General features: G+C 39.3%; 1 protein-coding gene across 2 annotated transcripts in view; it reads right to left on the bottom strand.

Moving 5' to 3' along the window:
• Positions 1-15,019, bottom strand: part of ARID4B (AT-rich interaction domain 4B) — an 89,197-nt gene extending 74,178 nt beyond the window's left edge. For both annotated transcript variants that reach the window (XM_050314663.1, XM_050314664.1), the window contains exons 1-2: positions 14,793-15,019; positions 13,605-13,666 (exon numbers count right to left, since the gene is read on the bottom strand). In XM_050314663.1, the coding sequence (XP_050170620.1) occupies positions 13,605-13,610 (6 nt within the window). In that variant the 5' untranslated portion in view covers positions 13,611-13,666; positions 14,793-15,019. The remainder of the gene's footprint in view (positions 1-13,604; positions 13,667-14,792) is intronic.
• Positions 15,020-15,123: the final 104 nt, after the last annotated feature.

The following is a 15,123-nucleotide window of genomic DNA, read 5'->3' as shown; positions in this document are numbered from 1 at the left end:
AGAGTCTGTCTTCCTTTCTAGCTCAGTGCCAGCAATAACTTTTAAGATTTTGCAAACCAGCCAAACTCAAACATTTTTCATTTGTTTTGAGGTTTGGATGATGTTTGAATTCAACTAGATTCAACATTAATCCCTAGACTTTTCCTGAGGTTTTAGTGTAAGCCAATCCTTATTTGGAACATATTGACAGATCCTCACTCCTGCTCTAAACTAGCCAGTTATCACTGGCTAGTTATCACCACTAACCTGCTATGCTATTCTTTAGTCTCCAGGGGAAACAGTTGCACAAGAGCTAAAAAAACACATCTCATTTGGATAAAACAACTAATACACTAAGAGTGCAGTATTTTGGCTTCAAAAAAATGAGCCCTTATATCTGGCTTTCTGGGAATTCCCTATGCAAGAATTACGCATTTGAAACATTTAACAGAATGGGATTGGAATGAAATTCAAAGGCAAGCTAGCCCACAAACAGAAACTTTCAAATAACTGTAGGTAATTTCTAGATATTAAAATATATACATATGTGCTTGGGAGGGTGTGCGTATACAAATGTTAACTTGATCACTATTACTTTTGCAGCATAAACTTTTGAAAGTAGAAATTACAAGTATTATCCTTTACAGGTATATCTATACTGGTCTCTTTGCAATGTTTTGGTATGATACATTGTAGATATCTTTTACAATGTCCTGCAAATTACCCCTTCCTATGTTTTTTCCCTTTTACACTTAGCAAATATTCATTTTTCTCTCCAAGATGCCTGCGAAGAAGATTCTTCTTCCTAATAAACAATTATTTAACACTGTATTAGTGGAGATACAAATAGCATACAATAACTATACACATGCAAAACATCAGTAGTACCTCAAGCTTAGATCAGCAGAGGCTATATTTTTATAGCATCTGGAGTACAGTCTTATAGTCTTTGAACTGCCTGTAAATTTACTACAGTAAAAATATCTTTCTCTTACAGAAATATGTAGATCTATCTTTGCAGAAAGATATTACATCTTTCAAAATAGTCAAACAATTCTTCAGCTTCTTCTCCCAGTAAATAAAAAGGGAAAAAAAACCCAACACATAAAAATTAAAAGTATCTGCTACTATTGCAGGTGTAAAGAAAAAGGGGACTATGTACATGCAAATAAATATAATTACAAAAGATGAGTTGCATTAGACAAAGTTTTTCAATATTCGTATTTTCCCCTAATATTCTACTGGAGCTTAGGTCTCTGAATAAAGAACAGTTTGTTTAATTATGTCTCCAAATCTCCTTAGAAACAGGCTACAGAACCCACAGTACTGCATTAAGACTATGATAAGGCAGCTTTTGGAGACAGACACAAGCAAAGTTAAAGAGAAGTGAAGTATTAGCACTACTATACACACACTTGCACTATGCAGAAGCATCCAAGCAGCAGAGAAACTGATTCAAATTAAGTTTGGTCTGCCACTACTACAAATGGTTCAAGACTACAAAAAGCTCCCAGTCAAGAAGAGCAGACAGTAGATTGGTTAAGACTGTAGCTATATAAGAAATTATAACCACATAACTAATTATCTGAGCCTGGAAGAGGGAAAAATCACCATTTTTTTCTGTTACATCTCCTCATGTTTCTTACCAGCACCTATAGGGCCACTGTTGTCATATAAGATAACCACAGCCTTGCAGAACATAGGTGTCTTACTTAAGCTGGACACAGGTTAGCTAGGGCAGCACAGAAATTAGTACTGCAAATAATTTACCTGAGAAAACTACAGTAAATTATAACTTATGCTGACAAGTAGACTTCCATACTGGCACGTGTATCTCTGCACAACATTGCACTGGAAACTTCCCAAGAAGCAAATAAGTGAAACTGAAGTTATCCCAACAAAAATCACAATGCTGCTTTCCCAAATCATGGCACAAATCAACTTCAAATCACCTCAAATCAACTTCTGGTTGAGCTGCTATGGGTGATGTTAAATTTAAAGAGCCTTGCTGTGGCAGAATATACTACTGAATAAATTCTATTTTCACAAATGCAATCTTCTTCCAGAAAAATATAAACATTATTTTCCACAGTACACTTTTCTTTCAAATGGACAGTTCCTCAAACTATTAAGTAAACTGTAAATCTGCCCCCTTGCCCAAGTTGTGAAAAAATAGCAACTTATTTGTATATCCCACTTCACCTAGATTAATATAAGTAAATGCCAGGACTACGTCTTCTGAAGGAAAACATCCGTAACTCCATAAAATTGTACATAGAGTTAAAAAAAAAAGTTAGGACTGAAACTTCAAGTCCGTAGTTTTTATTTTTTGCCTTATTTCATCATAAAAGCTATGGTGTTCCTATAAGAATATGCTTCATGAGCTAGAACTTTTACAACTTTCCTAACTTGTAGGAACATAATGATAAAAATCTAACAAACATAACAAACATGCAAACTCTTCTCCCATCTCAGTGCATTTTCAGAGAACACTACTGACCAAATATTCCTGCACGGCCAGTAGCTAGGGTATTATAAGGAACTTGATAATTTCTCTTTTTTATTCCTCTCCACAACAACATACATGTAAGAGTTCAGTATTTAAGTCTGAGGTTTGTGAAAGCAGGTGTGGGGAAAAAAGGCTAAATGTAATCAATATGGCAACTATTCAAAACAGAGAATGCAAGCTTTTCCTGTTCAACTAAGTTCTACTATTTGAAAGCCCTTTTGAGAATTTTCCATCAGAAAATACTCGTAGCAAACCAAGTGTGCAAGCATTAAAAGTAAAACAGATATTAAGAAAACAGAAACACCCAGTTGGAGACAAGTTTAGAGGAGATTTGTCAAGTGATGCATAACTATGAAGACATATTTTAGATGTATGTTACACAAAAAGTAGAAGTGCCACTGTAGTAATATAAGCAATAAGAATATATAAACAGTTAGCATTCAGCTAGGTTACTTTCCAGAATTTAAGGAATTTAAGAACCTAAACTACTTGTTTCATACCTTTTATTCAATTTAACTACCCAGAATACTTCAGTTTCTTTGGCTACTCATTGCTGCACCTGTTTCCAAAACATCTTCAGCTGGCTTAGCCTGTGACTAATAGCAGCCATTTCCAGGGAGTGGCTATTTAAAGAAAGATCCTTCCTCTGATTCCATAAAACTGTTCAATATATTAAAGAACAGGAATAAAATTTTTGAAGTTGTATAGGTGATATAAGAGTCTGTTCACTGCTTTCAAGTGTGCTGAAGCTATTATGTAAAGCCTATTTTTTTTCCTTAAAAGTCTTTAAGCCTCTTATACTAAAAGCTTCATTTTTTAGCCTCTTTTCAAAAAGTAACATTTAGGATTACCAAAATGAAAGAGAAAAATTCTATCTTAAGTTTTACTTGATAGCCTTTTCTATGTCAACAATTCTGCTGTTACTTTCCACATTAAACCCTGTTCTGTTCTCAAAAACTGAACAAGAGGCACGCTTAAGAGGTCCTCGGTTCCAGAGTTAAAGCTGCATTCTTACCATGCCTATCAACAGAGTATCAGTGTCTCCATCAAATCAGCATGTTACAGTAACAACTTCGTATGTCAATGAAATTCTAATTCATTACATGTTTATGATCAATGTTTTTTCCCTAAGCCTAAGAAGATAATTAAAGAGGAATTCTGAAATACATAGCTTAAAGGATAAACCTAATCTTCCAATATGACTGTATGACTAATCAGCCCACTGTAATGTTTGCTTTCACAGAAATATTGTGCATCACCACTGCTAAAAGAGGAATACACAGCTAAAGCATGCTGGCCTTTCTTAGCAATTGATGTGTGCCCACACACTCATGTACTTGGCTGGAATGTTGTTTCAGTGGACACAAAGGCTGTATTAAGAGAAACTACCAGATAAAAGAAAAGATGCTGCAGTTCCTTTAAGACTAAGGAGTTTGCTTGTAAACACAAGTCCAATTTGCAGATCACATTCAAGTATTGTAGTGTATTTTTTTCCATCCCAAGTTCAACTGTGGGCAAGCATAGTAAGAATATCCCGCTATAGCAGTAAGATAGTATCTGGATTTGTCTGGAATCAAATACCTGAAGTTTACCATTTTCTTTTTGTTTGTTTGTTTGTTTATATATATATTTCTAAGAAGATCACAATTTGCTTGCTCAAAATTCCAGCTAAGTAAAAACAATATCGCTAACTAGAGAAACTTGATCAGGCCAGCTTAAGCATCATGAATGATTTTTACTCCAGTTAGAAACAGGCAAATTGTTCTCTATTTTAATGCAAAACAGAGTAAGTATAACTTTACTGATCTGAAATCAGTACTACTGGAGATAAAAACAAAAGTATTCCACTAATTTAAAACTGACCTACTACCACTTGAGTTGCTATCTAGATGCTACCAATACCATGCACATCACCAGTGAAAAAAGTCTGTCGTAGCAGGACATACACCTCTCTCTGTCTGATTGATATATTAATAATATTACGCTGTCATCAAAAGAGAATTTGTCTTACTATACAGAATATAACAAAAGCAGCTCATTGAGTTTACTTGCATCTAGAAACCTAAAGAACCCTACCCTGCTAAGCATATATATAAAAATATGTATTTTTTATTATGTAAAATGTATAGAGTGAAATATGTTTAACTCATCAATCCAATTTTGGCTCCCATCAGACACAGTACAGTGAAATCAGAATATTAGCTCAACAGCCAAACAATTACTAACAAAGAAAAACTCAATTGCTGCAGACAGACATCTAATATATATACTAACACTTTCTGGAACTTCACAATAAGTTTTTCCAGGGAACACACCTGGCAGCAGCCTTAGCGGCCCAACTCTAAAATGGATCAAGAATACCAGAATATATTTGAAGTGTGACTCTTGGCAGGTTTCAGTCCACATATCCAATACTGTACAGCATCAGGTGGCATAATGTTTTGTGCCACTTGATTTTTAGGAATATAAAAACTGCACTAGTAGTCTATGAGTAAAGGAATGAATCCAAGCTTTAATGACTTTTAAATTGTCCAACATTGCAGGAAAATAGGCATGAAATTCCACAAAGACGACAAAGACACTTTACAGTTACCCAAATCATGTTCTATGTGTAAATGTATGTGGATTGTCATTTTAAAGTTCTGGAAGAGCACCTCAGAATGAATCTGCATTTAAAAAAATGGAAATGACTCAAAGCTGAATTACGGTCTCCATTTTTCGTCTCTGTTCCAGGCAGCAAGGTACTGGTACATATCATACTTTAATCTTCAAACAATAGTGCAGTCTTACTTATGCTGAAGTATTTCACTGTCTCCCTTGATGCACATCTAGCAGGACAACCCTCTAAAGAAATTGAAGTGGAAATTTATAAAACTATTGCTATGTTTTCAAAAATGCATTTATATTTATAGAAGTACAAAGCTTAAGAATTATATATATTTTATTTCTAAGTTTAGTGATATAATTTGAGGTAACATGCATTTAATATTACACCAACATCTATCTTTCAATAAGCAGAGCAGTAAACTAAGTTAAAAAGTGAAAACACATATTCAATTACAAATTCCTGAATTCTGAAATGCTGGTATAACATGTACTCATTTCCAAAATGTCTCAACCTCTTATTTTTATTCCCAGGGAAAGAAGTTACATCAACCTAAGTGTCACAGCATTAACAAAAAGATTAAGCTAACGCTTTCACTTAAACACTCATACAGGATACTGGAAAGTCTATCTTCCACCATTCTAAATTAATTTAAAGTCTTCTTTGTGAGTCTTAGAAAAATGTATTCCACATTTATTTTCAAGAAAACATGAAGTCCTAAACGTACAAACAAGAGATTTAGTGTTTGCAATCTGCTCTTGAGAGGATAGCTGAAAATAGGAAGGAAAAAATTATCACAGGGGATCAGATTGCCCTGCCACAAATTGAAACACTTTTTTCAGATCAGAAGAGAATGTGAAAAAACACACAAATTACTCCCTACTACATTATTTATTACTAGATGAAACCTTGGATATGAATTTTGCTGAAGTAAAATCCCATCTCCCAAATACCATTTAGAAGGATTGTGTAAACAATGAAGAATAGTAAGTTAGAAGGGCATCTAAGGGAGAAAGGATCATAGATAAAAGTTCAGTGAGAACCCAAGTTCCTGGAAAGTAAGATAACAAATGTCATCAAAATTTTTGCATTAATTTCCTGGTAATAAGCAGAAAATGGCGTACATCTCACTCTACCATCTCCAACTGGCATTAACACCCAACTGTCACCAAGTCTCCACTCGTCTACCAATAAATATATGAACCTTCTTAACAAGTACCAAAAAAAAAAAAAAAAAATCAGAAGTTTGACTTCTATTCCCTTCAATTTCCTTATCAAAGAAAGAGTGATGTAATTTATCCCCAAATTATCATTCCCTATTGTTTTAATTTGGAATCAACATAGCATGATTCCTTACATCTTCCACTCATTGGTAAAAATACTATTGTCAGAACGTATTATTAACATAAATATTAGTTACATGAAGATTGTCACCTTGACATGATAGAAATCTAATATCTATAAATATTTTTCTGCAGAAAATTATAATACCAACAATTTCTCTAATTTAGGGAGAAAGAGATATAATTGCTATTAATGCCATTCTTTCCAAATATTGAATAAGAACCTGGGGGAGGAGAGGAAGCAGAAAGAGGAAGCCAAGCTTATATTGGCCTCCTTAAAAATACTTTTTTGCCTGATACCATCTCTTCTTTAAAACCTCTTCATCTTTTGAAATTATGTTTACCATATCAAAAATTAAATATTATTCATCACCTTCAAGGTACAGCATCAATTCCATTTAATCTTTTCACTCAACACCTTCTAGGAAACATGGACTTCAAATCTATAGAGAAGTCCAGCACTCTATCTAGCAAGCAAGCATAGAAAACCCCCTATGGCAATTTCACCTGTAGAGAGTTTACAAAGTGTTTAGCCTGTAAACTGCTAACTTGGCAGAGGGATGTGTGTTCACAAGCAGTTTAAATCAATCTAAATCAGTCTCTATGCACTACTGCTTTCATCTCCTTCCTTCCTCTGCCAGGGATCAGCCAGGACAGGGCCTGACTGCAACTGAAGAGTAGATGTATCTAATTGTTCTTCATTTTAGTTTAGTTCCATGTACTCTGGGACCACACAAATGGATTGCTAGCATGAAAGATAAGAATAAACAGCCAGGACTGGAAGAGGGACCCAAGACTGCCTTCTTCCATGACCATACAAGCTGAATTTGACAACCTACTTATGAAGCCAAATCCTTTGCTATTGGTTGTTGGGGGACAAACCAACAGATTAAACAATGAGAAGAACAGTGTTGTTCAACAGTTAGTCCAGTTTGGGTGATCTGCTCTGTAACAGAGCTCTACAGATGTCTGCACTCACAGTTAGCTTAACTGACAACTGATGAATGCTGTCTCTATATAGGTACTCCTTAAGTTGATCTGCACAAGTCACCATCAAAGACTACATAATTTGGGAGTTCTGAATGCTAAAAAGTCTTTTCTTCGGCATACTGACTACCCTCTTCACTCGAGAGCATATACAGGTTCAAAGACAACAGCAACGGGAGCAAGTAACTTCGGGTTAACTGGTGGTACTACTGCTAATGCTCACAGTCAGGAAAATGCCTTCTCATAGCTCAGCACAATGTTTCTGCTTAGCTCATAAGAAATTCTTTTTCACAGTGTTCCCAACAAGCTCAGGAACCCCCAGTATAATGCTCCACATTCAATTAATTAATAAACACTCACTCAAGAAATCAGTGTCACACAGTGGTCGCACATAACGCAGGCAAGTCACCTCAGTCCTAGTTTCCTACAGGTAACTCAGCAACACCCTCCACCACCCTCCTCTGACATTCTCACAACTGGGTTTCCAGAGCTTGCTTACCAACTGTTCTTGCTAAACAGGTCATGACTGCTTTATAGATTGCCAAAAAAAAAAAAAAACCAACAAAAAAACACCCAAACAATAGTGCTTTATTAATTTCTCCTCTGGTTCAAACTAATCTTCAGAAGGAAAGTAGATGTCTTGTCAAGTATAGAATATCAAAGTGGCTTGCTGACTTTTCTATACTTGAATTCCTTGAAATATCCTCTCATCTGGTCACCCCATGTTAACAGAAAAAAAAAGAACAAAACACTCAACTGCCCAGATTTATGACTTTCCATCAAAACCTTTTAAAATAATTATTCTAACACATATTAAATCACTAACATTTAGTTCATGCATAAGGCTAAACAATTTTTCTTAGTTCCCTGGAGGCCTTTTGAAGTTTTCTAGAAGTCTTTAAAAATCCATTTCACACACATCGTATCCAAGCAAATATCCAGGAAGTGGTAGTAAGCACAGTAACTGGACAACACTAGAAGTGCTAAATAGAAAAGGCAGAAAAGTGGTATTTGTTACTGAAATATATTAACTAAAAAGCAAGCAGCTGTACAAGCCCTGACTTACCACATTTCTCAGCTGTGAGGCAAAAAGAGTTCAAGATCCATATTTTTCAGCTTTGTACATTTCAGTAAAAACAGCTGAAGTGCCTATTATAGTAAGTAGAAATGCAAAGAATCTATTGTTGCATTTCACAACAGGTAGTGAACAGAAAGTAGGTTAACTACTTTCAAGTAAGTATGAACTGATAAATAATCTAGCATTTGAGTAGCTGTGTATCACATTAGGGTGCCAAGTAAATTTAAGCTCTAGGTTTCTCTATAAATTTTTTTGTCTTTTTCAAATGAGGACACCTGAAACTCCCTTTTATTCTTCAGCCTATTATAAAAGTATATGTTTCTAAGCAATATGTATGTATCTATAGGATTTAAATGAAAATTTGAAACCAATTTGTGACAACAGTATCATTTCCACCTGTCTCAAAGTTAGCCCTTATTTTTCAGTTTACATGACCAGCAAAGCATTCAGATTAAGTATGTGCTAGTAACTGTAAAGCTTAGTATCTCAAAACCACTGCATTTTGTTTCAAAAGACTTTTCAACTACAATGCAGAATTTCTTTGAGAACAGACACCTAATGTGTGCCACAGCACGCCTCTGCACTACAAGTACACAACACTTGTTTCGGATTACAAAGTGAAATGAATAACCATCTCAAAGTGTTCTAGTGAGGATATGCACATTCTTATTCTAACATTCTTCTTAAGAGAGTATGCTGATACAACAGTTATGCTGCCATGAGAGCATTGATCCAAAAGTCTTCACCAACTTTAAAGATAATAATGCAGGCAACTTAACTGTTTTAATGCTCACAGTTTATTACAACTTCAGTCTTTTCAAAAAGTCTTCAGCCTTTTTTCCACTACATGGTCTAATTAACTTTGAGTCTTTATCAACCAATAAACTATTCAACAGCCACACACTACACATGCAGATTTTAAGTTCAAGACTTCCATGCTGTTTAGCCACTGTAAAATACACAAAATTGACATTTAAAAAGTGCAAGTAACTAATTTCAAAATAACATAGATTATTCCAACATGACTTGTAATTGCTGAGTGCAAGTGGTGTTTGCTTTCCTTTCTACATAATTATGCAAGCATGAGGAAGTCAATAACTGCCTCTGATCACTTGTTCCAACTGGAACATAAGGAAAGAACTTAAGAAAATCATTTTTCATAATGCAAAAGCAAGTTACAGGGGAAAACCACATCCTAAGACTTACCTGTTCTCCTGCTTCCCTCACAAAAATGAGGTACTCTTCCTTTATAAATCTCTATTTCTGCTGTAATTCAAATAATTAGGCAAAAAGTAAAAGGTCAGTACATTCCATGACTGGTTTCCTGCCTGCATAAGAGCAATGGTACTTTCAACTGACTTCTGCTTGAAGTTGGAAATTAGTGACTGAAAAGTTTACTAGATATTTCACTTTTGTCCTCTACTATACTGGCACAGAATACAAGCAATGGTCTGGCAGCTTTCAGGGAAAGCAGCTAAAAGCAGCTACAGCATCAGTGTGCACCAGTGATCTCTGTGGATAGGTGGAGGTCACCAGGAGAGACTACTGAAAACAAAACGTAAATTCAGGATCAATTCAAATCAAACCAAAACAAAACATCTACCATAAACTGTACACACAGTTTCCTTAATTTGTTAATAAGGCAGCTTTGCACAAGCACTCAGGAACATCTAGGGATACCAAGCAGAAATATCTACAACCATTAAATATTCCATATTTTACAGACTGAAAAACATTAACATGCAAATAGCATCAAAACACTTAAACAATTATTTCAGCTCTCTTAATTCATAGAGCATTGCTGTAGCTTCTGGGACCATCCACTGTTTAGATCTCCAGACAGCAGTGAACTTTTTACTATAGTGGGCATATTACCTTCATTCACATATTTAAATGCTGTGATACATATTAAACATCTCAGGAGCATTTGCAATAGCTCTTACTACAAATCATTGGTGAAATCAAGCTTGTGTTTGTTTCTTTCTTTAAAAGCAGAAACTCTGCTTTTCTGACTTTCAGGGGAAAAATAGAAACAAGTTATAATAATGTTTTTATATATATTGCTATCTACTTAGTAAATAGTAATTTGATGGCACATAATTAGTCTTTAAATCAAACAGATTCTACATGCTTCTGAAGCATACTTAATGCAAAAAAGTCTTATGCAAAAGGTGCCTAAATTAAACAACTTCACTGCAACATGCAAGCAATCCTAGCCATTATCTATACAATGGTATTAACTATCAGAGGTCATTCAACACAAGAAAAAGCCTGATTTAGCAGAACTCACAATAACAAGCACAATTATATTAGGACTTGAATACTTCTTGGAAGATATATTTCAAGGCTGCTTAGAAGTGGTCTTTGCAGTCCACAGGAGGACTACTTAATAGGCTAAAGTTACTAATTTATACAAGGGACTTTATTTCCTTGGACTCAGTTGGGTTATTACAAGGAGAACAATTATGCCAACAGCTTTGGAGCTGGTAATCTCTCAGCAGGCAGTACACCTGTCTTGTCTCAAAGGGTTCCAAAATGCAAGAGCATGAGTAACTTACAGTTTTCTAATAATATGGTGTTCTTCCTAAATATACCTCATTGTATTTTACAAAGAATGATAAACGTTCTATCCATATTACACAGGTGGGAAAAGAAGTCACTAAAGCTAAATGAGTTGTTCAAGTTCACCTAAAGAGACAAAGATACCAACAAGGAATCCAGTTTTAATGCTCTATTCACCAGAATACACAACCCTCTGCACCTGAAAGAATGACCAAGGCATATATGAAAACAGAAGCCTCAATTGGGCAGTCAGCAGCAAGTCTGCAGTCAGCAGACTAAAAGCAAGACTAGGCCTTAAAGCATTAAATCCACTACGTGCTAAAGTGTCCTTGAAGCACACACTCTTTCAATAACTTACAAAACAAATGCACAGAAGTATGCAGTCATATTTAAACAGTATCTTGATCTAGTACAGTCAATGTTACCTTGTTGTGATACAAACAGAGAGCTCATAATTCTCTTAAGCACTCTTCCTTACTTCTTCTTATTGGACTAACTTGTATCCTTGTAAGCTTAACTAATAAAATTACAAATTTAAGCCAGCCAGAAAGACTGATACACTGTATTACAGTCGTGGTTAGACTATTGAATCTTAGAAATTTCTTTTGAGCCACAATTCTGTTAAAAGTTTCACTGTAGTAACTAAAGCTTCAACGTAATCACTTACAGATTAACCTCCCTTAACATGACATGGCATAGTAAATAAAGTACTGGGAGTTATCTCAAGCAGAGATATCTCAAGTTTAAGACTATATATACACAAATTGCAAAAATTGCAGACTTAAACTTAGCACTTGAACACTCTAACAGAAGTCATCCTGATTTTAAAAATAAACATGGAACAGTAGCACAAAACTTACTGAAGAATAAGTAAACTTTTTTTTATGTCTCTTTTAACAGGTTTCTGCGTTGCTACTTTAATCATCTGCTATACATTCAATTCAGCTTGAAGTAGATCTATATCACTATTTCACAGAACACTTTGTGTTCCACTTGTGATCTGAACTCCTTGTGCTCCCTACTGTCTACCTACACATTAATATGTCTCTAAAACCACAGTATCTGAACCTGATCTCCATGGTGACTGTAAGATTTGTTTACATGGAAAAAGTATATTAGAAACGTATGTAAATTTAACTGTCATTTAAATAAGTATTTTTTCCTTCTACGGGGAAGAAAGCTCCCTATACTGCCTCCTATTTACCTTGCTTCCGTCTCCTGCATCCCCACCAAGCATTAAGCCACATTTGGAAAGCTCCCTATCATACAACCTCAACAGCCTATTGTTGTAAATTCACAGTTTACTTTTCATAAGGCAGACATGCAGTATTTTAGATCTTAGCACTTGTTAAAAAGAGATCATAGAGAGGGTAATTAAAACATAATTTTTAAAAAATATTATCATAAAGTCACCAAAGTAAAAAAAAACATGCTAAACCTTTAACAGCTATACAAAAGACACTGCTGCTCAGCAACTCAGATCAATCTAGAAATTAAAAGAGTTTCTATCATTTAGCATCTTCAGCAGTGAATATAGTACTAGGTACACATTTTATGTAATACTCATTCACAGACAGTAGGCACAACTCTGATAGTGCAAGACCCCACATAGAGACTGCTCTTTTTTATTAATAAATACCAAAGAAGTGATGTACCACAGGTTTGTAACAATTGTCTTTTATAAGATTTACAGTATTTTGAAATGAGATTTACTGCTGCCCAGCAGGACCAGGAGCTGAATTACACAGGGGTCATGGTAACAGTAAATGGCAGTTTGAGCAAGACATATCAGCAAAACGATAAAAAAACCCCTAACAAACCCAGCTGCTAAAAACTACACAGGTCTTTGCCACACACAGAAACCATTCTATTCCACCGATATGATTTATTTTCCTATAAAGCTTGTATAATATATTAAACATAAAATAGTCTAGAAAGGTCTCAGAGAAGAAAAACACACGACAGTGAGGTACGTGAATACTACACAGCACCACGAGGAAAATTAGAACCTGTTTGAAAATCTTTCCGCACCTTACAGCAATCATTTCACTGCAGAGAATCTCTTACACGCACCCTCCCTCTGATAACATCAAAATTATCCATTCAACAAAACTCCCATTAACGAACAAAAAGTAAGTAAATCTACCCTCTATTAAAGTAAACACGTTTGAAGAGCTAACATTTCCCCTGCAATGTTACTTTCTCAAGCAGAGTGACTGTCCCTTGCTTCTCCATGAAGCAAGCTCAGCCCAGGCAGCCATGTCCTTATTCTCCTACAATGTTTCTGAAGGAGAACAACCTTTCTCAGGGAACTTACAGCTTCCCCCAGCATAACGCGGTGAAGCAAAGCCTGCCCCACCATCAGCGAACGAGCGAAGGCACCGAAACACGGCAGTGGGGATGAAGCAGCCCGCAGTCTGGATCCGCACCAGCACTGAGCCCCGCACCGGGGTCGGGACAGATGGACTGACAGATAGGACAGCATTTCCCCATGCCACCCTCCCTCCTCTCCCTTCCCAGACACACAAGCGAGCGTTTTACCTTCATGATGAGCTCAGGCTGCGGTAAAAGCCTCGATCGTGGCTGAGCGGCCGAGGCTGGACCTGGAATTTAAAACAAAGCGCTAAGGCACCGCACCAGCCGCTCGCACCGGGCGGGGGGAGGGGAGCCAGGGATCGGGGTGGGGGCGCTGAGCTCCTCCCGAAACTCTCCCTTTCCCTCCCCGGATCCCCCCTTTCCCCGCGGCTAACCCGCTCCCCTCTTTCCTCGGCCGCTGTTTCCTCCCGCGGCTCCGGCACGCCGCGGCTTCCCCTACACTCGCTGCCATTGACGCCATTTCTGTCAGAGGAGGAGAAACTTGCCACAACAACAACCCACCCCCGGCTGCCGCGGGAGGGGTGGAGGGGGGAGGCGCCCCGGCCGCCTCCCCGGGGCGCTGCGCCCCCTCCCCGGGCACCGAGCGGCCGGAGAGCGCCCTCGGGGGTCCCAGCACCGAGAACAACCTCCTTCTCGCTTCACCGCGGGGAGAGGGAAGGAGGAGAGAGGGAGGGAGGCTCTTCCTCCATTGTACGAGGAAGAGTGCCCGTGTGCGCGGCGGGGGAGCGGGGTGTCGGGACCAACCCCCCCCCCGCCACCGGCACACACACACGCTTTTGTAGGGGCTGCGGCTCCGAATCGCGGCGGCTCCTCCTCCCTCCGTCTTCTCCCCCAATAAAGGAAAGCGCTGACTCCGCCGCAGGAGTTTCGGCAGCAACAGCCGCAACTCCCCAGCTCGGCGCAGCGGGTCTGGGCAGGGGAGAGAGGGAGGGCGGGCAGGAGGCGGCGGAGGGGGGGAAGAAAAGGAAGAAGAAGAAGAAAAGAAGGGAGCGGGGTCGGGGAGGGAGGAAGGGAGGGGGGTGGGGAGAAAGGGGCCCGACCTGCTCGGCGGGGACACGGAGCGTGTGTGCGAGTGTGGAGGAGGGGGCTCCGTCCCCTCCCGGCCGAAGGGCTGAAGGAGAAGCCGCCGGTCCCTCTTCCCCCCGGCCCACCGCTGGCTGTTTGGGGCGGGAGGGGGGAGCGGAGGATCGGCGAGTCCCGCCGCAGTCTCGCTACGAGAAGAAAAACAAGCGCCCCCCTCCTCCCTCTCTCTCCGCCGCACGCCCGGCCCCGCGCCCCCACGGGGCCCCGCGCCGCCTCCCCGCCCGCCGCCGGCGGGCACCGGGGGCTCCTTCTCCGGCTCGGCGCCCTCACCTTTGTTCCGCGGCGACCGCCCGCCCGCTACTCCCCCGGCCCGAGGCGGGGGGCACGGAAGGGAACGAGGCAAAGGCTCCTCTCAGCTCCGGGCACCTCCAGCCCCACTCAACGCTCCGGCAGCGGCTCCGCTGGCGGCGGCCCCGCACAGCGCGCAGAGGGGCCGATCCGTCCTGCGCGGCCCCGGCGGCGGCGACAGTGACTGCTCGGCTCCGTCCCCCTCCCCCTCCGCACGGACTGACTGACTGACGGGCGCACGGCCCGGGCCACGCCCCCCGCCCCGCCTCCCCCATTGGGCCGCGGCCCGCAGAGCCCGCCCCCCTCGCGGCCC

Source organism: Myiozetetes cayanensis, unplaced genomic scaffold, assembly GCF_022539395.1.
Source record: "Myiozetetes cayanensis isolate MyiCay16 unplaced genomic scaffold, myiCay2020 scf2-11, whole genome shotgun sequence".
Classification (NCBI taxonomy): Eukaryota; Metazoa; Chordata; class Aves; order Passeriformes; family Tyrannidae; genus Myiozetetes; species Myiozetetes cayanensis.
This window is presented reverse-complemented; position numbering and strand designations above follow the sequence as displayed.